At 46.0% G+C, this 27256-nt stretch overlaps 1 protein-coding gene across 1 annotated transcript in view; it reads left to right on the top strand.

Moving 5' to 3' along the window:
• The first annotated feature begins 5030 nt into the window (after positions 1-5030).
• nsfl1c (NSFL1 (p97) cofactor (p47)) overlaps positions 5031-27256 on the top strand; it is a 30092-nt gene continuing 7866 nt past the window's right edge. Inside the window, exons 1-2 of the mRNA XM_080014565.1 lie at positions 5031-5056; positions 26586-26723. Coding sequence (XP_079870691.1) covers positions 26622-26723 — 102 coding nt within the window. The 5' untranslated portion in view covers positions 5031-5056; positions 26586-26621. The remainder of the gene's footprint in view (positions 5057-26585; positions 26724-27256) is intronic.

Raw genomic sequence — 27256 nt, 5'->3', positions numbered from 1 at the left:
AGACCCGTTGAAAGGCACCACGGCTTCCTTGGGAGAGCAAGGCGGGAAGCAAACGCGAGAACAAGTGAACTAATGCCCCACAAATTCATCACAAGCATCACTGCCAACAAAATTGATTTGTCTCTCAGTGCAAGTCTGCTAATGGTTAACTACGTGCAGGGAAATGGTTTTTTTTAAACTTTTTCTCCTTTCACGCTGAGTGAGTCACGACGTTGTAAAATCACGGAAACACTGAATCAAAAGGAGGATGATTCAGCGCATTTCCTCACCCATGTCGCAATGTGCACACACACACACACGCTGATTCACGTCGTTCACACCGTCACGTCGCCCGTTCCTCCCCGTACATGTCGGGTCCCCCCGCACCCGCTTCCGGCCTTTTTTTGCGGCTTGTCTTGCGTCTTTTCTCTTCCGCACCCGGGGTGAGAGGGAGATCGGGTGTCTGAGGATTTTTTAAGTCTTCGCCCGGCTCCCGTTTTCCGAGTCTGTGCATGTTTGATAAGATAACGCCTTGTTTTCCCTTTGACATATTACAGCGCCTTTGGAATGAGGGCGAATGCCTGTTATTTTGGCGGACGGCTCTTTTACAACAACAAATCAACCCACAGACAGTTGCACAGAGGTTAGATATTTCTGTAAATCAGATTATTGTCTCCGAGTCATAAATCAGATTGATTGATTACAGACAACAGTGAAAGTCAAATTTAGACTCGAATGGTATGAGTCCATGTTGAGCGTCCTTCCCTTTAACCGGTGCAAAGTCATGTTGGACTGGTTAGTTTTTCCGAGAGTCCTGACACAACCTTTACAAGTGCCGTCTGTGTAGCGTTGTTTATAGGAAATGTGTTGAGCCAGCGCTCTGGGCACGTGCACAGCTTCTTTACATGTGCCAGCAACTGCCTCTTATGGGAATTGGTAACGGAACATCATATGTGCAAAGAATTTGAGTGTGTGTGTGTGTGTGTCTGTGTGTGTGTGTGTGTGTGTGTGTGTGTGTGTAACCACAGCTCCGTCTCTCTTTGTCCCTCTCTCTCTCTCTCTCTCTCTCTCTCTCTCGCTCTCTCTGCCGCAGGGATGTGGTTACATTTTGCCTTTTGGCAGATGAAAGTAACTTATCTTTTTCCCTCTTTTCCAAACTCAAATGTTACATCTCTGGGCCATACAATAATTCACAGGATCTGATGTTTGATCCCTTGTGTTGATAATGAGAATAAAACACAGAAGCCCGGTCTAGCCAAACAGCTTCACACACTTGTCCCTATGCTCGAGGAGAGTACCTCAGGTGGTGCCATCATAAATGCCCATAAACCAGGTCCAAATGTTTTGGTTGGCTACCACGCTGTGATAACTACCACGAGTGCCAGTGTGAGTATTTTGCTGAAGTTATTGAGTGGGAACCTTCGTTAAATTAGCCCTACGACGCCTCCAGGAGGCTCAGAAGTGAGTCCCGGCATCCCAAAGCAACCCACTCCGTACCATGCCTGCCCCACCCTTCAACCTACCACGATTCCATGTACACATGCGCGGAGATAATCCTTAACTACCGCCAACAGCACTGCACGGGTGTGCTCAGCGGTTACCCTCGATCCTTAATTACCTCCACCAATACCATATGGTCCAGTGACTCACCCTACTGGCACCATTAAGGCCTAGTGAATGGAATGGGTTCCATACAGGGCTCCTCGGCGGTTACCACCCATCCAAAACTACCAGCACCAATGCCATATGTGCCTGCCCAGTGGCTGGTCCCAATGACACCATGAATGCATGCTCAGCGCCACCACTTCCATACGGGCCGCTTCGGTGGTGGAGAGCTACCTCCGCGACAGATCCGTTTTCGCGGCTGTTGAGCTGTTCCAAACGAATTCATTCGAGTTGATCTCAGCGAACGACCTTGAAAACCCCAAATTCTAGCGGAAGTGACCGAGCGGATTAGGCCATGAACCCTCGAACCCTCGGACGGAACTCTTAACTCGGTGATGCCCGCAACTCCGCCCCCTCCCCCAAATACACCAGTCAAAGGTGGAGGACATGCGATCAGAATTTGTTGAAATTCTGCCTGTCCCCTTTTTCTGAGACACAAGCTTTGCATCCGACAGCAGCGATATACTGCAGTGGATCTGTGTGTGTGTGTGTGTGTGTGTGTGTGTGAGAGAGGGATAGAGATAGGCAGAGATAAGGGCGGTTTGTGCCAGCTGTCTGTCCGAGAGGACCGTTGGAGTACAGCTGGCGTGAGGAGATCCAGCGTGACTGCATCGGCAGCTGCCAGCTGGATCGCACCGGACTTAACTACAGTATGCGAGAGGACGCCCGACGGGGTCAGCGAGGCCCTCCACAGCCGGCACGTACGCGCCAGCTTTCATCGCCGAACATGAGGGGAACCCGTTCTGAGGTGAAAAGGGGGTTTGAGTTGTGTCGATCGTTTTCACGAGGCGACGTACCATTCACAATGAATGGCGTTTGTAAAGGATTAAAAAGCTGCCAAATTTATCCTACGTGCGGTAAGCGCACGCACGTAACCGTAAAGTCGACATTTGCACATATCTACGAGACCAAACATCCAACACCTTGGAGATTTGATAGTATTTGAGGGATACCATCATGGACATTTCTATTATTTGGAGGGAAAAACCTCTCAGTGAAAAAGGACCATGCCTCCCAAAGTTTAACCAAACTTTTCCTATGACTATTCCTATGACAATATTTTGCTTGGCCATATTGTAATGATACACGGACGGCAAATATCGATATTTTATTGTATCAATTGCAAATTCAAATGATAGTTTTTTGGTAACTTGGTAATAAAATCAATTACATTTAATAATCACTAAAATGGCTTGTTCCTGGTTTGTGTTTCCAATGGAAACATTGCGGAGCTGGCATCGGTAGCAGGAAGTCCCGAAAAAAAACTAGTGACGACAACAACGACGCCGTGCGTCACGACGACGTTCGTCTACGTCGTGCGTATGCGATAGTTCTCATTTCCGTAGATATAAGGACCCCCGGTTTGGGCCACGCCCTCTTTCTCAACGGAGGATTTAGAGTTGTTGAGTTTCTCCGATGTTTTTCTCGTTGCTCCGTTGATTCATGTACGTAAGCAGCCGTTACAGTGACGCAGGGAGTGCCATGTTCATCAGCAGCTTTCCACTGGATGTTGACGTATCAGCAAACATGTTCTACCGTTGGAAAAAAAATAGGTTGTTTTTATTTCAATATTCACAACACAAGGGTGAAAACGGGAGGAGGAAGGGAAAAGGCTGTGGAGCTCGTCCCGTCCAAAGTGAGTATTTTAACAATGGCGTCGTTGAATGTGAACGTCACAGGTATCGGATGTGACGTCGGTGTAATGAGCGCGCTGACGCAGGCGCAAGTTTATCTTTAATGGCGTCGCCGTTATCAATAAGCTCTTGACCGCAGCCAGGTGAGGAAGAAACTAATAGTACATCACAATATATCGCGGTATTGTTTCGCAATACTTGGTGTATTGCAAAACATAAAGAATCGCGGTGTTATCGCATGGGGACCCAAGTATGGCGGTGGTATACGCAGCACCACCACTTCTACTCTTTGGTGTATCGGGACTTTTTCTTGCGCGACCGGCACTTCTCACAAGCTGCCGGTCTCTGTTCTTCCAAAGTCAACAAATCAAGTGGACATATTGGAAAATATATCAGGTTTCATTGAGTCGGAGCGCACGCTTTCTTTTTAATTATCAGAACACACAAGCTGCCGACTCCAGCTCGGGGCGGCCGTGTCGCCCCCCCACACATATTCCTTTCCACTTCAAGCACCGCTCCATCCCAAACAGCCTCGTGGCTCGGGGACGACAGACAAGACACCGGGAGAATCCCAGGCCAACAGACCGCCAGACAGAGCCGGGGTATTCAGGGCATGTGCATGAAAACACAAAACAGCAATAACGACATCCTCACAAAACCGCCGCGGTCTTTTTCTCTTTTCTTTTTTTCTTTCTTTTTTTTTTTGGGGTCTTTTTTTCCCATTCTCATTTTCCGTTTGGCTTTCGTCCCTTCGTGTCTTTTTCCCTGCTATTGAACAAACCGAGGAGGCTTTTCGGGGGGGAGAGGGGGGTAGGGTTAAAGCCTCCATTCTAATTAAAGATGCAAAACGTAGCCCACTTCTGCAGCGCCGGCTGACGTCCTCAGAACCCTTCCGTGACGCCGGGACTAAATGGCTCTGCTCGGCGGTGAAAATAAAACGCTCAACGCTTTTTTTTTCCCGCCGACGGGCGTTTGCGCCGACGCAGAGAGACGGGCGCGTGGATGTGAAAAAGCCCAAAACTCAAATCATTCCGTATGTGGGGAATGATAGAGGTCTCGGCGGATAAAACGTCGAAATTCTGCGCCTGCTGAGAATCTCTCTCTCTCTCTCTCTCTCTCTCTCTCTCTGCCTTCATTGATTTTAACTTTCACAGACTGATGAAGAGTCTGGATGTCTTCATCAAGCTGTGGTGTTTTAATGACGTCATCTGTTCGCTGGTGGAGGACCACTTGTGCTTCCAGTCTGTTTTTAATGTGTAGGGCTTTTTTTTATTGAACAAAGTGTTGTTTTAATGTCTGCAACTGTGAACTAGAGAAAATGTTAAAATAAAGATGCTTTAAAAATCATCTCTCTCTCTCTGTCTCTCTCTCTGTCTCTCTCTCTCACCCTGTCTCTCTCTCTGTCTGTCTCATAATCAAGCTTCTGCTGTTGTGACATAACTTACTGCAAATAAAGGAACCTTAAAAGTCAACAGTCTCTCTCTCTCTCTCTTTCTCTCTCTCTCTCTCCCTCATTAATACATTTTTGATTTCAGAGGAATTCTTCTCACAAGGCCTTAAACTGATTTTCCAGGCCGTCGTAGGGGCTCATCCGAGCGAGCTCAAACTATTTTTACTCGCAGGGCTTACAGCGTTTTTTCATTATTTCTTTCTCTCTCTTTTTCTTTTTCTTGGCAGGGAGCTGAGGCGTGAGCACCGCGGCAGCACAGCGGCGGCAGTTTGGGATAAAAAAACCCATACAGAGTAACTGGAGCCTCTGTGATACAAATGAGACCGACGTAAGTGGTGCTCCATTGTGAGAAGCCCGTGGTTCCTTCTTATTATCGCTCCCATTGATTGGTAATAATTCTCTTGTCTCAACTAACCCCCCCCCCCCGACAGTCGCTGGGCCAGAGCCCTGCTGCGAGACAGATTAATATTTCACCATTGTTTTGCACCAGTGGCTCTGGATGTGTGTAGTTGCACGCGCGTGTGTGTCTGATTGGCTGCGTGTTAACTACGCACGCACTTCCATAATATTAAGGCAGACTGTGAATGCGGACGGAAAACTGGGCGAAACATTTCAGCCGAATGGGTTAGTATATGTTAATAAAGAAGCTTTAAGATATGGGAAATGCACAGAAACCTTTATTTAGCACGCACCCACACACACACACACACACACACACACACACACACACACACACACACACACACACGCACACACAGTAACTCTCCATGTGATCTGTGAAGAGCCACTGGCAGGATGCTTAACTCAACAGAGGTTCTTCTCAACATTCCGGTGGATCGCGAACCGCTCTGCGAGAACGGCGAAGCGTCCCGAAAACTCGGGAATATTTTTTTTACATTGAGTCATAACGCCGGGTATAATTTAATGAATTTGTGCAGATTCCGCCTCCCTCGGTACGTGCTAGCTGGTAATTGAACCATTTCTCCCCCTCTCGCGCCATAATGGGCTTGTCATGCTGCGCCGCTCAATGCATCTTCAAAAGGAACCAACTCTCCGCGGCTCAGAGGCACGGCCCGTAAACTAGGTCGCCAGAAATGAGCCGAGGAATTTTACAAGTCGGGGGGGGAAGTTTTTTGAGGTTGGAGCGCGTTGTTAAGGTGTAGCCGCGGGGGGGAGTCGAAGCGAATAGCTGTTTTCCTTTATTTTGGCCACGGGGGGGTGGGACACGGAAGACTGTACTGCGTCCCCCCCCCCCGTGCAAACACGATGGAAAAATGGGTTTGTTTACCGGAGAAGCTCATTTGAGGGAGATGTTTTTGAGGATCGGACGGAGCCGTACGGTACGGTCGGAAAGACGATGGGAGTCGGAGAATCACAGAACAGTCCCTTTGCCAGAGTTTTCCGACTGTTTTGGACAACTCTTATCCCGTGTACGAGTCTGAATGTATCCGACAGGACCAGGCAAACGCTCAACCAACCTTTGCACAGAAAAGAAGGTGGTACTGTGCTTTCCATAAAAAATATGTCGTACCATTAAATGTCCCCTCCCTCTTCCTGTATAGGGCTGCAAGTTGAGAGGTAATTGCATGTGTTTGTGTGTCTGATGTTTGTCTAAAGATATGTGCTCGAGTTCTTGCGTGGGTGGAAATTGGCCCCAACTAGGTGTGCCGTGAGGGGGTTGTTTTTAACGGTGTGAAACGCCTCGAGCATCTTCAAATGAGTTAAACCAAACAAGGGACGACATTTGAGACCCTGTGGGACGTGTGCATAGGTTGATTTCCTTCCTCTGCATTTGCATGCCGGTTAGATTTGCGTTGAGGAAGAACTCGAGAGAAGAGAGCGGGCTTTCCCGCTGACACTTCTCACACTTTTGAACGCCCGTGTGCCAGCGAAACACGGGACCCCTGGGCCCACAATTCGACTACGGATCTCCATTAAGACTCCAGTCCATCTCATGAAATATGCACGCGACGACTCTGTAAGCAGTTTTGTCGGAGGTCCATCCCTTTGTGTGCGCGAGGGAGCATGCGCGCGAGGAAGTAAAAGGGTTGCGGATGAATTATAGAGGGGCTTACTGCGGTCCAGCCGAGAGGGAACAGGCGCCCGGCTTTGACATCTGATCAACATGGAACCCTGCACATTGTATACCGTGTCTTATTCCATGTGGTTTAATCCCGTGACATTTCATCTTACCTATAGTGTGTCGTAGGTATTGCTAGGCCGCTAGTACGTCCACAAGGTATGGAACAGTCAGCAGCATTTCCCAGTATAACCGTCTGCACTCCCTAGCAGAGGCACCAGGGTCGGTGTCGGGTGAGGGAATGGGAACCAAATGACACCACTAGCTCGAGGATTGAAAGAGGGCCGTCATTTCTGAAAAGGGAAGCAAAAGGGTCAAAAAAAGAAAGGATTAGACTTACCTCTCATTTCACCCGAACAGGAAATATCTCTGCCCACCACACTAATTTGGAAATTTTGGAGGAATTGCAAAGGCCCTGTTACATTATGAATCAGGAGGGGGCCAAAGTATGCCACGGGGAAGATTTCTACCAGAACAAGGAAGGTTTATGTTTTGCCCGGATTTATGGCTGGATTATGTTGACTACGAAATGTTGAATTCAAGCCCAGGATTAATAATCTTTACGTAGAAGACATAGCAACATCTGAACAGCTCAAAATTAGGAAATTAACTAGGGCTTTATTACTCTCCAAGGAGAACTCACTTGCTGGTCACGCACCCACGGACACACTCCCCTATTAGATCACCTCATTATTGCATTGTATAAAAAATTTTTGGCATGCATTTAAACTTTTGCATATATATATATGAACGTCCATTAGCAGTGCGAACAATAGAAACAGAAGAAAATGTGATATGCGGTACTGAAAACAGTAGGTTTGAGAACATGTGTTCTCATGCACAGCATGAGATGGGGAAAGGGTGGTGTGAGCACTGTATGGTATACTGCGTTTTCACATCGGTGTGCATGTACAACATGGTTATACAAAAAGCATAGATTTCTGAATTGATGTAGTATGTGTAGAACTGGTGGAAGGCAGGTTGAAGAGGCGATGTACTCGTGCTCACAAATGCATGCACGTGAACACTGATGAGTTTGCTGTACTGTACACAGAGGTGATCATGTGTGTAGGCATGCACACATGCAACCTACATACCATGTGTTTTTATATATTTAGAGTGTGTGATCACAGTGCATTTGGGGCTCCTGGAACCAGGTCAACTGAACGTGATAAGATTGTGAGAGCGGCTCCATCTTGGTGTGTGCATGGAGGTGCTATCCCTTCTAAGCGTACGACCACTGTCCCCGAAGAGACCAATTTTCCTGAGTAGCTTCAGTAATGGCTCCACCAAATGTTAAAAATCGGACTACCTACAATGTCTGAGAGTTATGCTGCCTTCACGTGGAACACAGTAGACGGGAGACGGCAAACGGCACTTTCTTAACGGCACGGGGGATCGAGGACGGCAAAACGTGACAATATGTTGCTATGGTGAAGTACAAAGACGCCAATAAAATTTTTTTAAATGGATTATTTTGTGTTTGTTATTATATATAAGAATTTTAGTCGCGCATGTAGGTATTAAACTGCAGCTTACCATTAATATTTAATTGCAAACTGAGATAAATGTTAAATTCCCTCCAAAACGTATTGTCATTCATACATAGTTGGTTAACTTTACACATCATATTCACTTCCAAGCATGTTTGACAATGGATTTTGCATCATGGATATATTTGTGAATATTGTTTGAGGCTTCAAGTGAGGGCATCTATACACCGCGTTCTAAATTATTATGCAAATTATATTTTTCTCTGATTTTCCTAAATAGTTGATGCAAATGACAGTCAGTATAATTTTCAAGTCATCAACCGTTAGGGTATAATTCAAATGTTATTGAACAAACCTCTCAATGATAACAGCATCTCTTTCAAAAATAAAAAACTTAAAATGCACTGTTCCAAATGATTATGCACAACAGGTTTTTAGCCATTTTATAGGTTGTAAAGAACTGAAAACGGTCATTTGTTGAATTTGCAGCAATAAAGTAATGATCGGAAAAAAAATCTTCCTTTCTATTGGTCACCAAGGGGCGAGAGGACGTGGGGCTGTTTGAAAGGGCGATGGGGGGTGGTGCAGATGAGGAAGCAAACAGAAAAAAGAGGAATTTGGGTGATAATATGAGCGTAAGATATGGATGAACGAGGTTTGGGGGCCAATGGGAGACGGAGGTTAAACATGGGACGGATGAGAACTGGGGGAAGTGTTGAGGAGTAGGATAGCAAAGCGAGAGCAGCAATGGAGGAAAGAGGCTGGACAACAGGGAGGAGGAAGAGATGCACGCAGATTAAAGCGTTGTTTACTCAAGGCTTACTGCCCGGGCCAGTTGTTCATCTGCCTGTTTTGTCCTGCAGACTGTTGGACGGGGTGAACAATCCTCTTACACGTACCCCAATCTGCAGCCGTGTAATCCCCGCCGCTCTGGTTCCCCCGTCCGCCCCGCGCTGCCATGGAGCCCTGTGCCGCTTCTCCCCAAGATTATTAATTGTGCGATCTTTTCAATGTAAGCATTTTTTTTTTCCCCATAGACTGTTTGTCTTTTTTATGCGGTTGGGAAGGAATAGTACTTTTTGGGTCAATCGCTGAGATTTAAAAAAATTGCTTAGTCATCAAAAAACGGAGAACAATTTTCCTACTGATTTCATGGTACTGCGCCTTAACCTTCTCTGAACTCTAATGCTGGTTTAAAATAACACACCAGCTCAACGACGATGTGATTTGATTCCAAATTGTCAAATACTGTGTGATTCATCACATTTTTTCCAACTCACTGACTGGCAAAGTGGCATTTCCACCAAGGTATATTTGACGACTGAATCATCCAGGGTATTTTTCCCAACATTAGTTGTCCTGAGATAGGAGTCACTGGGATCACGCATCATACATGGGATCATACTCACTTCGTCCGAGGTCGAACAAAGCACAGGAATAATTACATTATATACAGTAGATTGAGCACAGCCGCACTTCCACAGGTTCAAGGCTTTGCTTTGCCTTTACTGGTTAATCGGCTGGCACAACTACTATCCTAAATAACTATTAAAGCAACACTAGGTAACTTTTTTACCTTAAAATAGCAGCTTCAAAATCATGTTGATGGTACACTGACTTGTAATATGGAGAATGGCACCTCTTGCATTCCCACCCGCACCGCCGAACGCCTGTTCTTGCGCTATGTAACTTCTGTGTTCGGGTTCGAAAACCACGGGAAAGGTGATTACGCTTTACAGCACTATGTCACTTCCTTGATGTTTGGCACAGGGTTTCCGTTAGCCGGTAATTACCGGTTTCTTGCCTGGAAAAATCGATTTAAAAAAATAACAATAATTAACTTGCCGTTCAAAATGTCCAGTAATAACATACAAAACGTAGACGCTCCACCTCCCCGACGGCGCAGATGAGACGGGCCAATGAAGCTTCCAGCACCTGCACCTCAGCTGGCCGCACCGGCCCTCACTTTCATTGTTTGTTTCACTCTCTGACCCACGAGTGCGAGCAGCTCTGCCAGGCCAAGCACATCTGGAACCTACACCGGTAGCAGGGGGCCGATTCCCGCGCCCTCTCTCCCCACGGCTTCGGGAAGCAGCGAGGTCCGTGCCACGGGCACTGTAACCTAGTTGTACATTATATCTGCGTTTGTTACATAGACTGTTATTGAAACGTGACCGATAATATTCCAATTTGTCCGGTTAAATAAATTATTTTCGGACACCGGACTGAGTTTTACGAGCGGTATAAAAGTGCAGTTGCACTTTGAAAACTGTAGGGGCGCCAACTCCCAAATTCCTAAAGTAACAGGGCTAGTAACAGTAATAGGGCTGCTTTAATACATGTAAATAACTAATAATAATGAATCAAATCTTTGCTACAACTGCTGGGTTGTGAGGTTTGAGCCTCATCAATTGTGTATTTGGAGTTCAATAAAGCTTATACGCACATGTAAGGAGATGTCCAGAACCTTCCGCAGGGCCAGGGGAGACAAAGCAAAGACACCTTAACTCTTCATTGCATGAGAGGAAATACTCTTGTATACAGCATGGTTCCTCTCTGCGCAACATTGTACATGTATGGGGAAGGGGGCCAAAGGGGCTCAAGGGGCTAAAGTAGAACAGAACCAACAACTGCACTATAGAGACGCTATAACATTGGTTCAGTGTTGACAGTATATGAATATTAGATAGTGGGAAGGTTCCAGCCTTTTCTCCACACAGGTCAAGTGGCTCCATCTCTCCATCAGGAGGGATGGGGGACAAATGGGGGTACAACGGGGGACAAATCCACAACCAGCGCTCAGTGCCAAAACACACTCCACATTTCAGGCAGAGCTAACATAATGACGCATTTGTTTGATGGTAAATGGACCCTGGTTTCACGCAGGCTTAGTAGAGCAGGGGTCAACACCGGTGCGGCTCATCACATTAATGAATTGCGTCTGCGTTCCACTGAGGCTGCGCTGCATTTTTGGGACTTTTCTCTTTTGTTTTGTAATCTCTCAGTATGCGAATACCGGTGAAAAAACTCTGTGAAAAATCAACACTGTGGAGTAAACCTACTCCCCGAGTCTGCGAGGCTGAGACGACACTGTCTGCTTCATCAGCAGTTCGTCCGTCATTGACGCAGGAAAACGGTGGTTGTCAGAGGTTGGAGGTCAGAAGCCGGCTGAGAGACAGGAAGTGGCCGCTCGACCATGTGTGTGTGTGTGTGTGTGTGTGTGTGTGTGTGTGTGTGTGTGTCTGAAGTGTGAGATTTGAGTCAGCACCACTCAAGTCAAAGACAAAGGCAGTGATAATATTCGCGGAAGTGGTATTAGCCAGTATTAGTACTATTACTAGTTAGTGCTAATCCATGTGAACTCTGTGGCTCTATAGATGTGTACAGTACAGACAGTATGTTGTTCATTTCATTCTTCTCCTGTGTTATTTGTTTATTTCTATCGGCCCAATTCCTGTCTCGTCACAACGGTAACATGAGGCGAGGTGTGGAATTTCACTGACTACAGTGTGTGTGTGTGTGTGTGTGTGTGTGTGTGTGTGCGTTTGTGTCAGCATCAGTGCGTGGGTTCAAGAAAAGTGCGTACAATGTGTGTATTGTTGAATTGTGTACATAGGAATCGGTTCTTCATCATCATCATCATCATCGCTCTCGAGAATCTACTTTTTTTTATTTTTTAGTGCTCTCTCTATTCTACAAGGAGTGTGACATAACACACACACACACACACACACACACCCGTGCATCGTTTATTCTCTTTCCACGCTGTCAAAATGTTGACGTTGACTTAAATTCTCCCCTCTCTCTCTCTCTCTCTCAGTTTCACGTCAACACACGGGACGGGTCGCTTCTGAAGAAGAAAATGCCTGAGCAAACTGCCTTTTAAAGCAGAAGACAATCTTTCTTCTGTCACTCTATCACTCTCTCTCTCTCTCTCTCTCTCTCTCTCTCTCTCTCTCTCTCTCTCTCCCTCTTTTATCTTTTTCCGCACCCACTGAGCTGTCATCTTCTTCAAATGTTCTATCTTCTTCTCCGCCACTCCTCCTCCTCCTCTTCTTCTTCTTCCTCTTTCACAGTCTCCTCAGACACTTTTCGTCTCTCGTTTTCTAATTGTACCAAAACACACACACACACACACACACACACACACACACACAAGTTTGTGTAAATGCACTCCCACACACACATGCACACTCGAGACAAATGTGAATCACCTGTCTGCTCCGTCACTCTGACGTCAGCAGAAAAGGGCATGCCCCGATGACGCCGCACGCACGCACACACACACACACACACACACACACACACACACACACACACACACACACACACACATACACATGCACACACACACGCACACACACACACACACACAAGACACAATAGAATACAGTGTTTATACAATCAATCTCTTTCTCTTCACATACACACACACACACACACACACACACACACACACACAAACACACACTTATATTCCCCCCTCAGGGGCCAATTTTATTGTCTCATCAGCACTTAATATTTCACTCACTCCCATTACAAAAATGTGAGAGTTTGTCTAACTTTGAGAGATGCAATAGGTTTTTGTTCTGTTTTTTTGCTGGTTCTTCCTCTTTTTTTACCCTTTAATTCACTTCTCGTTTTCATGTTTTGTTCTTTTTGTTGTGTCTGCATTGTGTTTTTTTCAGTTCTCATTTACAGGCTTTCCTTTCGGCTTGACCTCGATTCTGTCTGTCGGCCTGTCTCCTCACCTCTGCGCTCGGTTGAAAATCTGGAACGCTTTATTAGCGTGACAGCGGTATTTACATCGCCCAAAACCCAAAGTAATAATCAAAAGTACAATAATAATAATAATAATAATAATAATAATAATATCACGCTGTCTGTGCGTGGTGTGAACCTGCTTTTTGCAGCTTGTCCCAGCGTAGGCCGGCTGCGAGGCCTCGGTGACAGAACTCTTTTGTGGAGGCCTAAAAGACGTCCTTAAATGAGAAGGGTTGATGGATATGCCCTTGATGAGGGAGGGACGGGCCCCTCGTTGACTGACGTGGGTTGTTCCTACCTTAAAGGTCGTGCGGTGTGTTCCTGACGTCACCTGTACAGCGATCGTGTTGCTCCGGCACAATATCCAAGCGTCTAGCTTGAATATTGCCAGGATGTTGAAGACGCACACACACACACACACACACACACACACAGACGCACACACACACACACACACACACACACACACACACACACACACACACACACACACACATACACACACACACACACACACACACACATACACACACACACAGACACACACACAAATCAGAAAAATACACGATGCCGCCTTGATTGGAGCCCGTCATTAAAAATTGATGCTATGTTCTTGTGAGTTCTTTGGCAGCGTCTGCTAAATGTTTAATCAGCCCGTCTGAATTCCCTTTCTGCCCCCCATTCGTTGCCAGCACCACCAAGCACCACCACCGCTGTGTTGGCCCGGGTTTATGTGGGACAGGAAGCCACTCTTAGCTCCTTCCTGTCAGATAACCCTCTGGATCCCCAGACCCCCCCACCCCCGCAGCCACCGCCACCACCGCGCCCCTCTGGAGCACCGGGAGGAAACCCCACCAGAGGAGGGTTGGGCAAAAAGCAAAAAAGAAACAACAACCTTGAGAGACGCGGTTATCACTGAGATGTTCTGGTGTGTCTGCCAATTTGTCATGGAGATAGAGGAGAAGGGAGGAGTGTTCAGGGGTGAGAGAGAGACAGAGAGAGAGAGAGAGAGAGGGCGATATGCAGGGTAAGTTGAGGTGACAGACAGCCTGGAAAACATACTTTGATATAATGGCGAGTGCCCTGAGTTCCAAGGGCGTGTTTTGTCTTTGGGAGTCACTGAGAAAGCACTGGAACTTATGCATGTGTGTATGTGTGCGTGCGTGCGTGCGTGCGTGCGTGCGTGCGTGCGTGTGTGCATTAGAGAGAGAGAGCAGCGGTGCATCCTTGCCTCCTCCTCGCGCCGCCCAGATCTTAGCATCTTCGCGACGGGACTCCAGCCACGGAACCCGCCGGGGCAGAGAAAAAAAGGCCTCAAATATAACCCCGGGACAGACCTGGAAATGTATTCAGGTTGAAAAAGGGATGATAGGGTGTGAATGTTGTGTGTCAGCAGATTTAAAATGTAGTTTTCAGGCCAATGAGATGCCACCCCCCACGGCTGACCTCAGTTTGACCCTGCCCTGACTGGGGGCCATCGATTTGACATGAATCTTCAGACTTTCCGTCGATTATCCTCCCTGCAGCAGCAGCAGCCGGGGCGGCATCGATCCTTGTTATCGATCAATTTATTAGTCCGATAACATTGATCCACGACGCCGCGATTGGTCGAGCTTGACTTGGGGTCATGCACCAAGCTTTACCTTTAGACTAGATCCACCTGACTAGATCCTGTTAGATCCTCAGCGTGAATCCGTCTTTTCACCTCTTTTAGTCTCTGTCTGTCTCGCCCCGTCTGTAGGTCCTTCTTTTCACTGCGTCTGGTACTACCCCCCACCCCACCGCCCCCGACCGACCCCCCGATTTGAATAATACCACCGTGACAGAAGTGCAGACTGAAAGCCAGAAACGGGGAGAAGATGAAAGAAGAACAAGCAGAAGGGAAAAGAGAATGTTTAATTCAGATGAAACCGAGACAGGCCAGAGGGAATTCACTAGTGTTTCTAAATGGCCCAGACGGTAAAACTGGCACGTACCCACTGACTGACTGAACTTAGAGGTATGGGGGGTGGGGGTGGGGGGGGGGCGGGGGGGGGTGGGGGTGAAGGAGATGGAAATGAAAGACTGTAGTCTAAAGTTAAAGCTTAAAAAAAAAAAAAAAAAAAATTAAGGAAAACAAACATGCTCACGAACCTCTTACACACACGGAGGCCGGGGGGAAGGAATGGGGCGTTTTATAAGTGGATGTAATAATGGTATACGCTGCACGTTTGGTTACGGAGACGTCATGTTCACTTAGGACCGGACTCACCAGACCGAGCTCTACCACACAGACAGTGGCCCTTCCCCCGCCCCCCTAATACAGGCACACACACATGCACACACACACGCACACACATGCACACACACGGATCTATCATCACTGATGCAGATACAGATGTGCACGCAAGCACAACCCTCCCACACACACGCACACACACACACACACACACACACACACACACACACACACACACACATACACACACACACACATGCACACACACACACACACACACACACACACACACAGACGCACAGAGATCTGTCATCATTGATGCAGACACAAATGTGCACGCAAGCACAACCCCCCCCCCCCCCCCCCCCACCCCCCCCACACACACACACACACACACACGCACACATACACACACGGCATCAAAGGCTGCCAAATGTCTGCTGAGAACTGGGGCAGTTTTCCTCCCAGGCGCAGCCCAGACGCCTATACGCTGCCAGATGAGGTCCTTTCGGTAATGCGTGTGGTTTCCACGGTTACACTGTGCGTGTGAGACCCCAGTCCCCTCTTGCCCCTCGTCCACCAATAAAAATTTTAAAAAGAGCTTAGAACCTGTGGAAGCTGCATTGTTTTGAGAGGAATTAAGAAGAATGTCCTATGGTATCGCCATGTGTGTGAATGTGTGTGTGTGTGTGCATGCGTGCGTGCGTGCGTGCGTGCGTGCGTGCGTGCGTGTGTGTGTGTTTGTGGGAGAGAGAGAGAGAGTGAGTGTCTTTTGGTTGTCATGGGACGTTTAAAGGGGTTGAAAGTCCCTTGCGGGCCGTCTGTCCAGCCTGCTAATAAAACACACTGAGCGACAGGTTTGTCTAATGTCTCTTTAAAGGCCGTTTTAAATAGGGGTTGGATTTAAGTTTACCCTCCATTAGCACCAGTGCCAGCGCCCAGAAGATTTATTACACCGATGATTGCACATGTCCATGGACTGTCTTTGTAATTTCAAATGCGTCATGATGTGCTGTCCCAGTAAATGCATTTTGAATATTGGGCCCAGCCCTGTCTATCTATCTATCTATCTATCTATCTATCTATCTATCTATCTATCTATCTATCTATCTATCTATCTATCTATCTATCTATCTATCTATCTATCTATCTATCTATCTATCTGTCTGTCTGTCTGTCTGTCTGTCTATCTATTGTATGTTACTTCAGCCACAAACTGTCTAATTAGAAGCATCACTAAGCAGCTCTTTTTTCAGAAACACACAGTGTTTCAGAACTTAATGGTGACCTCGCTCTCTCGCAATCTAAAATAAATCTAAAATAAACTTTGAATCTAATCTTAGGCATTTATCTTACTCTCAAACTACCATCAAGGCAACAAAGAGACGGCCATTTGTAAATGTTTACATAACATTTTGCGGGTCTGTTCCTCCACCACCGCAGCACACCCCTCCGCCCACCCACCCACCCACCCAACCCACCGCCCAACCCCACCCCACCCCTCTCGCGACATCCATGGCTTTTATTTGCAGCTGGCCTGTCAATTGTAAATCACGGCGTGTTTAATTAAAGTTCCTGCCTGCGGTGACACCACGTGTCCTTCAGATACAAAGAGGGAGCGGCGGGTGCTCGACCCCCAATGACACCAGAGAATGTCAGTGTGAGAGAGAGAGAGAGCGAGAGAGAGAGAGAGTGAGAGAGAGAGGGAGGGAGGAAAAGACTGGTTCCAATAAAAAAAAATGATAGAGGGTAGGGAGGAGCATGGGAGTCGAGGGAGGTGAAACTGCAGGATGAAGAGGTGTAAAAGAAAAGGGGAGAGGAAAGCAGGAAGAAGAGAGGGGAAGAACGGCGTGGGGGTCCTGTAAATCTCTCCGCTCGCTGCTGAGGGTGAGAGGGGCGCCGCGGCCAGATTTATGGCTCGGCCTGTTGGGGTAATAAATGAGTGGAGAAGCAGGGTACCTTTTTAACCCCCCCTGAACCCCACCCTCAGGTTCACACACACACACACTCACACACACACACACACACACACACACACACACACACACACACACACACACTCCAGGCTTGATCAAATCTCCTGACCTATAACAATATATACTGTAAGCCCTATGCGGGCTGCTAGGTCCAATGTTGTTTACTGTGACGCTCTGGTGATATGTAGGTCAGTGGCTTTCGCTCGGTCCCCACAGACGTCCCTCCATCCTTCCATCCCTCCAGCCCTCCGTCCCACTGGGTGTATCAGGTGATCGTCTGCTGCCATGGCGATAAGGACGGGCGGGCACAGTCTCAGGTGAAAACAGTCAGGTAGGCAGACAGAGAGATGGAAGAAAGAGAGAAAGAAAGAAAGAAATAAAGAAAGAAAGGTGGACGAGCGTACCTAATTTTTGTGTTGCTGCTATTAGTGTAATTGCGGTACTGTCGATATTTCTAGTAATCGACAGTACCACCATTAATACTCACACAGTCACATAGATACTTTATTCATCCCCAAAGGGAAATTGCAATTGTCTTAGCATCTCACATCAGAACCGTAGGCAAAATAATAAAGCAATACAATATAAATTTTTAAAATAAATAAATTGAAAGCTATACAATAAACCTAACATAAACAGTTAACTTTAAACAATAAAATATGGCAATAAGCACTAAGCCTTATGATAAACAGATATAAACTTAAATTAACAGAAAAAGCAGTTAAAAGAATACATGTCTATGAATGTTTGCATATAGATATATATATATATATATATATATATATATATATATATATATATATATATATTTGCATTTTCCTGTGACAAGTATTGAAGTTCATACATCATTTGGGTAATTTCAGCAGACACATGCAACACTGAAGGCAATTTCTAAACGATTGAGTATCTTGATTAACCATTTAGGTCAATGTGAAAGAGTGTGTAGTGTGTATTTGTGTCCGTGTGTGTGTGTGTCTGTAAGTGGCAGACGGGGAGGCAAAACCAGACGTGCACATGTGCAGGGACACACCGTGGAGGGTCCCTCGCTCTCTCTTTCTCTCTCACTCTCTGTCTCTCCCCCACTCTCTCTCTCTCTCTCTCTCTCTCTCTCTCTCTCTCTCTCTCTCTAAACAGCCTAATAGCCCCTACTGGATCACCCTCTTCCTCTTCTGGCTTCTTCCTGTTGATACCGGGCGGCCTCTCTGGCTCGCCCAGCCTATCCTCCAGGGCCGAAAACCAAAACAGAAAAAATGAGATGGATGTAAAATCTTTCCTTTTCATCTCCCCTCCTCCCCAGTGTCACTCAAGGGAATAATTGTGTTTTTCTCTTCATCATATGAGGATGTGTTTTTAAAGATATACTGCGTGTACGTGTCTTAAAATCATCAACAAACTACGTCTTTGGAGTGGCCATAGTGTGGGTGGCCTATGAACATATCCTTCTACCTTTCCGTGGAAACTGATTTGAGATCAGATTTTTTATTTTTATATATTTGCCTGTTTCTGTTCTGTATCCTTTTTTTTTTGGTCTATTTGGGTACATTTTTAAACTTCTTTTTCATTTTATTTTTACTTTACTTTTTATCATATTTTATTTTATACAATTTTTTTTTTCAGGCTGTTTTTAAATGAAACGCACCAATTCTCCCTGTGACTAATTCATAGTACGTGTAAACGCACCTGGCGGAACAAACTTGTATCGTGATGTTTGATTTTTGCATGCTGGATCCTACATGGAGCACTTCCACCCAGTTTTCCCTCTATCCATACTGAAAGCCCAGACAGGCAGCCTGGGGGCAGCCGCTGCTGGAGGTGGAGGAGCTCTAGGCGTTTTTTTCTTTATGAAATGCCGGGTTGTATTGACTGAGCAGCCTTTGTTGTTGTTGTAGATGATGCTATGAACCCTGGGTAAACAAACCCTTTAAAAAGACTAAACGCTTCAACTCCCCAGTTGATATTCTTCTGTAAAGTCTTTTTAAACCGTCACTATCAACATTCTTTTTCCTCGTGTCGCTGTTGCCTTATAGCGTCTCCCCGGGACCCGAGGGGGTGTGACTGGTGACCTTTAACGGGGGCCGTTAATGCGACACGCAGCCTTGACCCGCTTGGACAGCGCTGTCAGCGTCGAGGACAGAAAGATCTACGACCGCTCCACAAAAAAAAAGGGACGAGCCAGAGGGACAAGGAACGAGGGGATCGCTTGTAAAAATATAACAACACAAGCAAACAGGTGCAAAGACGGAAATGCACGCTTGGGCCAGACGGTTGAACTGGTTTGTGCAAAGCACACAGAACTGAGGCAATGTGTGAAACAAAGTCAGGGTAGGTTTCAAAATCAATGCATAATTACAATATACATTTGTCAATTAGGGATATAACTGTTGCCTTCATAAACCTTAAACTACAGTGGTCAATGGCATGGATAGATAGATAGATAGATAGATAGATAGATAGATAGATAGATAGATAGATAGATAGATGGATAGATAGATAGATAGATAGATAGATAGATAGATAGATAGACTTTATTCATCCCCAGAGGGAAATTACAGCTTCAGAGCGGCACACATCAAATAGGACATATAACAATAAAGCAATATAATAAAAAATGACATCTGGGTGTCCTGTGCCGAGCGCACTCGGCTATGTGGATGTGCATTCGGAGCTCGCGGCGGGGTGGGGCGTCTGGCCAGTTGCGGGAGGGCGGGCCTTGCCTTTGGTTCCGGGCCTGCAGTCCGTGCCTGGCGTCCACGGCTGGGGTTCTGCGCCTGCGGCTGCGTCTTGTGCCTGCACGTGGGGGTGGGTTGTATGTGTGGGCCGGGCGTGGGCTTTCGGCTTCTCTGGGGGTTGGAGGGTCTTCTATGGCTGCAGGGCAGGGTGCTCGGGGCTTTCCTGCGGTCATGGAGTGTCTATACGGCTGCAGGACTCAAGGGCCTTTTCCGCTGCTTCGAAGCACTACGATATAATTCCAACCTCATACACCACAACCGATTGGTACCGTACATTCACCGGTGAACACATCACATGCACAGCACCAACACCTGCTTTGAAGAAACCCCCAAACACCCTCCTGGTTACATCCCTCTCCTTTCCTCCCTCATTAACTGCTATAACTATGACAGGAAGAGGCCATTCTTTCATGTACGTGTTATTGTTTGGTTCTATGTTTATTTGTCTCACCCGTGGTGATTCTCCCCCTCTTGGAGTTGTGATTAGTTGTTAGACCAAAACATGGGAAGATCATTCTCCAAAGAGGAGCGTTGGTGGCGGTTCTCTGTAACAAAAAGCTGTGCCCTTGTCATCCCACAGGTCGCCCACAGGACAGAGTTGTTGCCGAAGTTCTTGATGATTAAAAAATTAAGGTTGAGAAGTTGAACTCCACTTGCAGACTAGCTCTGTCCTAGATGCAATGTCACAAATACGCTGTGTTGTTTGCCCAGCATGGTGACAGCATAGGTTAAAAAAAAAAGATAAAAGACTCCATTAAGGATTTGTTTGCTTCTCAGGAGCTGCCTCCTGACTTGGACTCCCTTATTACTTCAGCCATCCTCATAGACAATCGGTGATGCGTGCGTAGGAGGGAGAGGAGACAGACATTCCCATGGGCCACATTCGTTCCTGCTCAGCCTGTTAACCAGCCCAGCGGCCCCGGCCCTCCTCCCTGGTGTGTTCCTGCCCTCCCTGTCCTGGTGAGCCCTGGTGTTGTTCCCCTGACTTCCTGAACACGCACCCAGCTGCATGCCACGCTTTCCTGGAAAGGTCAGTCTTTTACGGGTTTGGCTGTTATTGATTCTGGGGCGGACGAAAGTTGTTTGTACTATGCTTTAGTTGAGCAGCTGGGCCTTGGACGGTCAGCAGGGCTCATCTGCCCCTCAGCCTGGCCCCTCGAAGCCAGATTCTTCTTCATGGCAAAGAATGACAAGGCTGTCCCTGCATTGACTTCTGGCAATTGAATCTCATCACAGTGAGGAAGTATCCACTCCCACTCTCTGCTTTTGACTCTCTCCAGGGGGCCTCCATCTTCATCAAGCTTGACCTCAAGCCAGGTGGGCACTTTTCTTTGGTCGTTTCAATTTTACTCTGACCTACAAGCCTGGCACCAAAAACACCAAGCCAGACATGCTGCCCGCCTGCATGGCAAGGAGTAGATGAGTTCCAGCCCATCCTGCCTGCTTCCTGTGTCATTGCAGTCTTTTGTTTCTGTCTGTGCCCAAAAGAAGACCCAGTTCAGAAATTCTCCGTCCCCTGCCTGTCCCTCTGCGTCCCTGGTCACAACTGGAATTGGACTTTGTCACTGGTCTGCCACCTTCCAATGGTAACACAGTCATCCTTACTGTCATATACCGGTTCAGTAAATTCTCCCTTTTTCTCCCATTGCCCAAATTACTCTCTACAATGGAGACAGCTTACTTTTTGGTTGAGGAGGTCTTCCGGATCCACGGCCTCCCTTGCGACCTTGTGTCCAACCGGGGTCTCGAGTTCACCTCAGCAGTTTGGAGGGCCTTCCGTTCCACTATCAGGGCCACCGTCAGTCTGTGGTCTGGGTTCCACCCCCAGGCTAACGGTCAAGTGGAGAGGGCCAACTAGGAGCTCGAAGCTACACTGTCTCCATGTTTCCCGGGTCAAGCCTGTCTCCTCCAGTCCACTCATTCTCCCAGCGCCCCCCCCCCCCCCCCCTGATCATTAATGACCATCCCGCTTACACTGTCCACCGCCTCCTGGATGTCCGCCCCCGATGCCGGGGCCTGCAGTATTTGGTGGGTTGGCCCTTGTCAGGGTTTTCCTCCATTCCCACCTGGTGACACTCATGATTATCTATCGAAAAAGTGCTTCTGGTGTGTAATAAAAGAAGATAAGAGAGTGTAAACTGTATAAATTGAGGTAAAAGAAAATTTAAATCTTCTCAGCCAAAACTGGTTATCATGAGTCCTCTGAGGGGGAGACTCCTTCATCTCTTCCGCTTTCTATGAAATACCATCGTGAAAGGGCCTCCAGGTCAGAAGGTTAGGTACTTTCCTGAAATTGACAGGCCAATTGTGTAGGGGGCAATGACCCCCTCCTCGCAGACTTGCCAGGGGTTGTAAACAACACCACTGCTGCTCTACCAAGACAGAATTGAAGACCTGAAGAACTTTACAGCGTAATGCGTGCGCAGTATCTATATCTGTGTTCACACACGCACTGGAAGGTATTTGCAGAGGGGGGCTGGCCTGGATACGCGCAACAGCTTACAGGCACGTGCGTATTAATGTTTTCCTCAAAAAAAACACACAACTTTGAGAAATTGAAACCGAAATTGCTCTGCTTTGATTTCCCCTGTGCATCCAATACTAACCATCCTTAAAAAAAAAAAAAAAATTAATGTCACATGAAAAATCACCTCAAAACGTCTGATCGTGTCGATTGCTCCAAAGGTTTTCAATCATTGCGTTATTCCATTTTAGCCCTACTTACGAATAAAACAAGTTTGAGAAGCCGGCTGCATGACCACACAGGGGAAAGCAAATACAATGAAGCTCTCCAAATCCACAAGAACGTTGCCAAGCGTCAATTTGAAGCAAATTATTATTTCACAGCAGTCACACAAGAATGGGTTTTCGTCAGCACTTAAAAAGCCATTGACATTGCCTTACAAGCTGCACCTCTGAGGGCTGTGGAGAGACGCACCTCAAACCCCAGAAGTCCTCCACATAAGGCGCATTATGAGAGAGATGCACATCCATCCTTTCGCATCCCACACAGCCTGGGGGGGGGGGGGGGGGGTGGAGGGATGTAAGGCTCCCCTTCCCTTTTCTTTCCTATAGGCAGAGTTCCTTGTTCCCCCCCTTTACATCTTCGTTGTTAAGAGAACAATAATCTGTGAATGCATCCATGCATCAGATCAGATTCTCAGTCGGAAAATGTATTTGTTAACTTTTATACTTCGATTTTGGTTTCTCTTCAGTGATATTTAATTAAATAGTGTATATAGGGGTGTAATAATAGTGTATTCCCGCGCTTCTGGTGTTACGTCTGTGAATCGGTTTGCTCAGAGTTTACGGGCGCTCTGCCTTATTAAAGCTTCATGTCTACAGACCGTCATTGGAGCCAGCTTCTCCCAAGGCGCAACAAGTTATAGACGCCCTGCGGGGCCGAGGTGTTTCTTTTATAATGGCAACACGAGTGTGGTCGTTTAAGCCCCGGTCAAAATGTGAGGATTTGCGTCATTAATTGTTGAAAGATAAAGCTTCAGGCTGTCTTGATTGATAACGGCCGTGACTCTGCAAAGGATCAGAACTTAAGAGGACATGTAACTTGACCCTCGTCATTTTTTTTGTGATTGAACCTCAACCGTTGTGTCATTGTCTGTTGGCTGCCCGAAGCTTTGAGTGCTTGGTACCGCAGGTAACGCTACACCGCTCCATCAGCGCTCCCGTTCCTTAAAAGACGGACTTGTTTGATTCACACCTGCAACATCCACTGGATATGTGATGTTTGACGGTGTCCTTTCTCCAACATGATTGATCATTAAAGGCGTCTCCAGGAGGCGGGAGGAGGACACTAAAGGATCGAGAACATAATCATTTTATGTCTTTGGTCTGTCCGTTGGTCCGTTCGCCTGTCTCTGAATGTCTTTTTTTTAGTCTGCTTCTGCCCTTTTTTAAGCTCCAGTAACTACTTAATTGAACTTAATTTCTTTATTCCCACCATTACCTTTTCGCCTCTTTATTTTTTTCGATCTGATTTTCTACCTTATTCTATGCTGAAGCTTAAGGGAGCTTAATAGACAACTTTTTTGCTTTTATTTATCATTATGACATTAATGTTGATTGCTCAGTGTAATCGATATAGAATAATGACATCATCAGCGTTTAGATTGGTTCCCTATGAGCCTCCATATCACTATACATTTGGACTGCCAGTGGGTACGAATTCCCAGGAAAATTCTGGATTTAAGGCAGTGTGTCACAGGAAGCGCATCAACAATGCGCGACAATTAGCGGGAATGGCGAATGGTGGTGCAATCTACTCCAGGTAGATCAAAAATATAAATATAAAACCCTTGAATATAAAAACGACTCATTGAAATGGGTTGAGAAATGTAAACGTTTTAGTGCTTTTTATACAGAAAAACACGCTGCTCCCCCGTTTACTTGTAGTTGTTTTCAGGCTAGTCTTGCCCATTCCAATATGGCAGCGAGGTTGACATATCGCAGCAACAGGCTGAAGCAGTCAATGCGGCACGGCGTCTGTGCATATACTGTATGTCTCTGATTGCACAACCAAAATAAATAAAAATTAAGCAGCAGCCAGATAGGAAACAATATATGAATACAACTCTCATAGCCTCCACAGTGTCATTTTACTGTGATAGGTTGGGGGGTCTGCATCTACTTGGTTGCATAGTTTTCGCACATTGCTTCAGATTAATGAGCCTGGAAGACCAAACGGACGAAATACATGCATAATGCGTACATGCATAATAAAACGTGTTTTTAATCTCTTTTGGCTCTGCTACAAACCTACTCATACAGAAAAAAGCACAAAATTCTCTGAGTATCCAAGTTATTTTATTTATGTCATTACATTATTTTACCCAATCATTTGTTCATATGAATTCAAGATTCAAGAGGTTATTTGTCAAATTCATATACATACGGTCATAGATATATGCAGTGAAATCTCATGACAAATGGTGATTACACACAATAAGCCCTAAAAATACTAAAAATACTAATATGTGCGTAACTGACACTAGGCACTCGCGCAGTTCAACTCTGACTTCAACCTTCTGTTTAATTTTTGTCATACCTCAAGTGCAGACACTAAGTGATTTCCAGGTGCAATGTTTGAATTTCTAGCACTGACATTGGATTATTATGGATTCAAAGGACACAAACTGTGATCACACCTTTTGGATGTGAATGTGGTTTTAAGCAGCACTGTGTAACTTTAGGTACAGTATTTGATATTTGCGCCCCTACAGTTTCTGAGTGCGACTGCACTTTTACACCGCCGTCGTAAAACTCGGTCCGGTGTCCTAAAAGAATGTATTTTACCGGACAAATTTGAGCCTTATCAGTCATGTTTCAATAACAGTGTATGTTACAAACACAGATATAATGTACACCTAGGTTACAGCGCCCCCTGCACAGACCTGGCGCGGGGATCGGCCCCCTGCTACTGGTGTAGGTACCAGATGTGCTCGGCCTGGCAGATCGGCTCTCACACGCAAGTCAGAGAGTGAAAAAAACCCTGTGGCGCAATGAAGGTGAGGCCGAGGTGCGGGTGCTGCGCACACCGCTGGCAGGTCTCATCCGTGCCGCTGGATGAGGAGGAGCGGCTGCGTTTTGTATGAGAATTATTGAGCGTTATTAAAAAAGTTACCTAGTGTTGCTTTAAGCCCCTTTTGTTGAAACGCTGTTTAAACCTTTGACCGCATTGCCATCTGATGGTGACAAAAATGTTTGCAGTCAAGCAATATAAAACAAATAAAACTATTATTATCTTTATTATTATTATTATTATTATTATTATTGTTGTTGTTATTATAAATAAATAAACAGATAGATAGATAGATAGATAGATAGATAGATAGATAGATAGATAGATAGATAGATAGATAGATAGATAGATAGATAGATAGATAGATAGATAGATAGATAGATAGATAAATAAATAGTATTTGACATGTTTTAGAAAATAAAGTACCAAATGAGGGGGAAAAAAAGGTTTTAAAACCAAGCAATCAGGATTTCATTAAATTATCAAGCGCATGACACACCCAGACGTTTTAGAATAGAATAAAAAAACATATTTGTTATTGATAATCTAAAAACGTGAATTCCAAAAAGCTTTGGCGTATGATGTTGAGATGATTGTTTGTGCTTTTGAACCTTGGTACGTAACATTACATCACATTGAAAACCGTGGATCTGTATGAACACTTTGATAACGTCTTAATAAACAAAACCTTCAGGCATATTTCATCACAGACAATCGCAATGTTTTTCCATAGGAACTGGAATTCTATACTGTCTATACCTATATCTAACTATACTATTTAATAATTGTGGTACCAGTAGGACGCCATTATCGACCCATCTATTACAACACAGGGTTGTGTTTATTATGATAACAGATAAGAACTAGGCAGAGGAGATATACACACTCAGTTAACAGAATATATGCATACAAAATAAAATTCAAAATTGAATAGAAATAATATATTTTATTATTTAAAAAAAAACACATTTATATATTTATAAAATATTAACATAGAGATATGTGTGGCTTGATCGTTGTTCCCAAATAGGAACCATCGAGTTGTGTCCTTGTTTCCCCAGGTGGAGCCGGAACATTTGTCGAGAGAGCAAATCAAAATGGCGAGCCAAGAGGACTCAGTGAGGCAGTTCGTCGCAGTAACTGATGCCGACGAGGAGAGGGCCAGGTTCTTCCTGGAGTCCGCCGGTTGGAACTTGCAGGTGGGCGACAACCCGATTCGTGTTGAGGTTTTGCGGCGTCGCTTGTTGGAAAAACCCCGAAGTATACACGCGCACCGCGGAAAGTGTCAGTGTGGACAGCCCTAGCATGTGGCTAACGTTAGCCGGTCGTGCCGGTGATTTGTGCAAGTCACCCTCGCGGTGGCCCGTGTAGCGGGGCTGCTGTCATCCTTTGGGAAATATAGGCGTAGATTAAGGTTAGCCACCGTTAAGGTTCGCTGAAGCTACGCCCATGTTGTGTAGTCCCACTAAAAATACCGCTGCACCATCCTGCGTGTTACTCTGGGTGAATGTTCCTGTGGTTGTTCGTGGTGCGTCATAAGATACTTTATTATTCATCCCAGGGAAAATTCGGTGTTGGAGCATCCACATCAAGGCTATATAAATAATAAAGTAATAAAGTAGAAGGCCGTTCCTGGAGAAATTGTAAGCGTGTACTGGCCCTGTTTGTGTATGAAAGTGCTAGGAGACCGTGTAGGAGCTCAGCTGTGTGGGGGAATTCCCCCTAATAGTTT

This window comes from Zeus faber (assembly GCF_960531495.2).
Source record: "Zeus faber genome assembly, chromosome: 15".
Classification (NCBI taxonomy): domain Eukaryota; kingdom Metazoa; phylum Chordata; class Actinopteri; order Zeiformes; family Zeidae; genus Zeus; species Zeus faber.
Note: the sequence above shows the minus strand (reverse complement) of the source record. Positions and strands in the feature narration are given on the sequence as shown.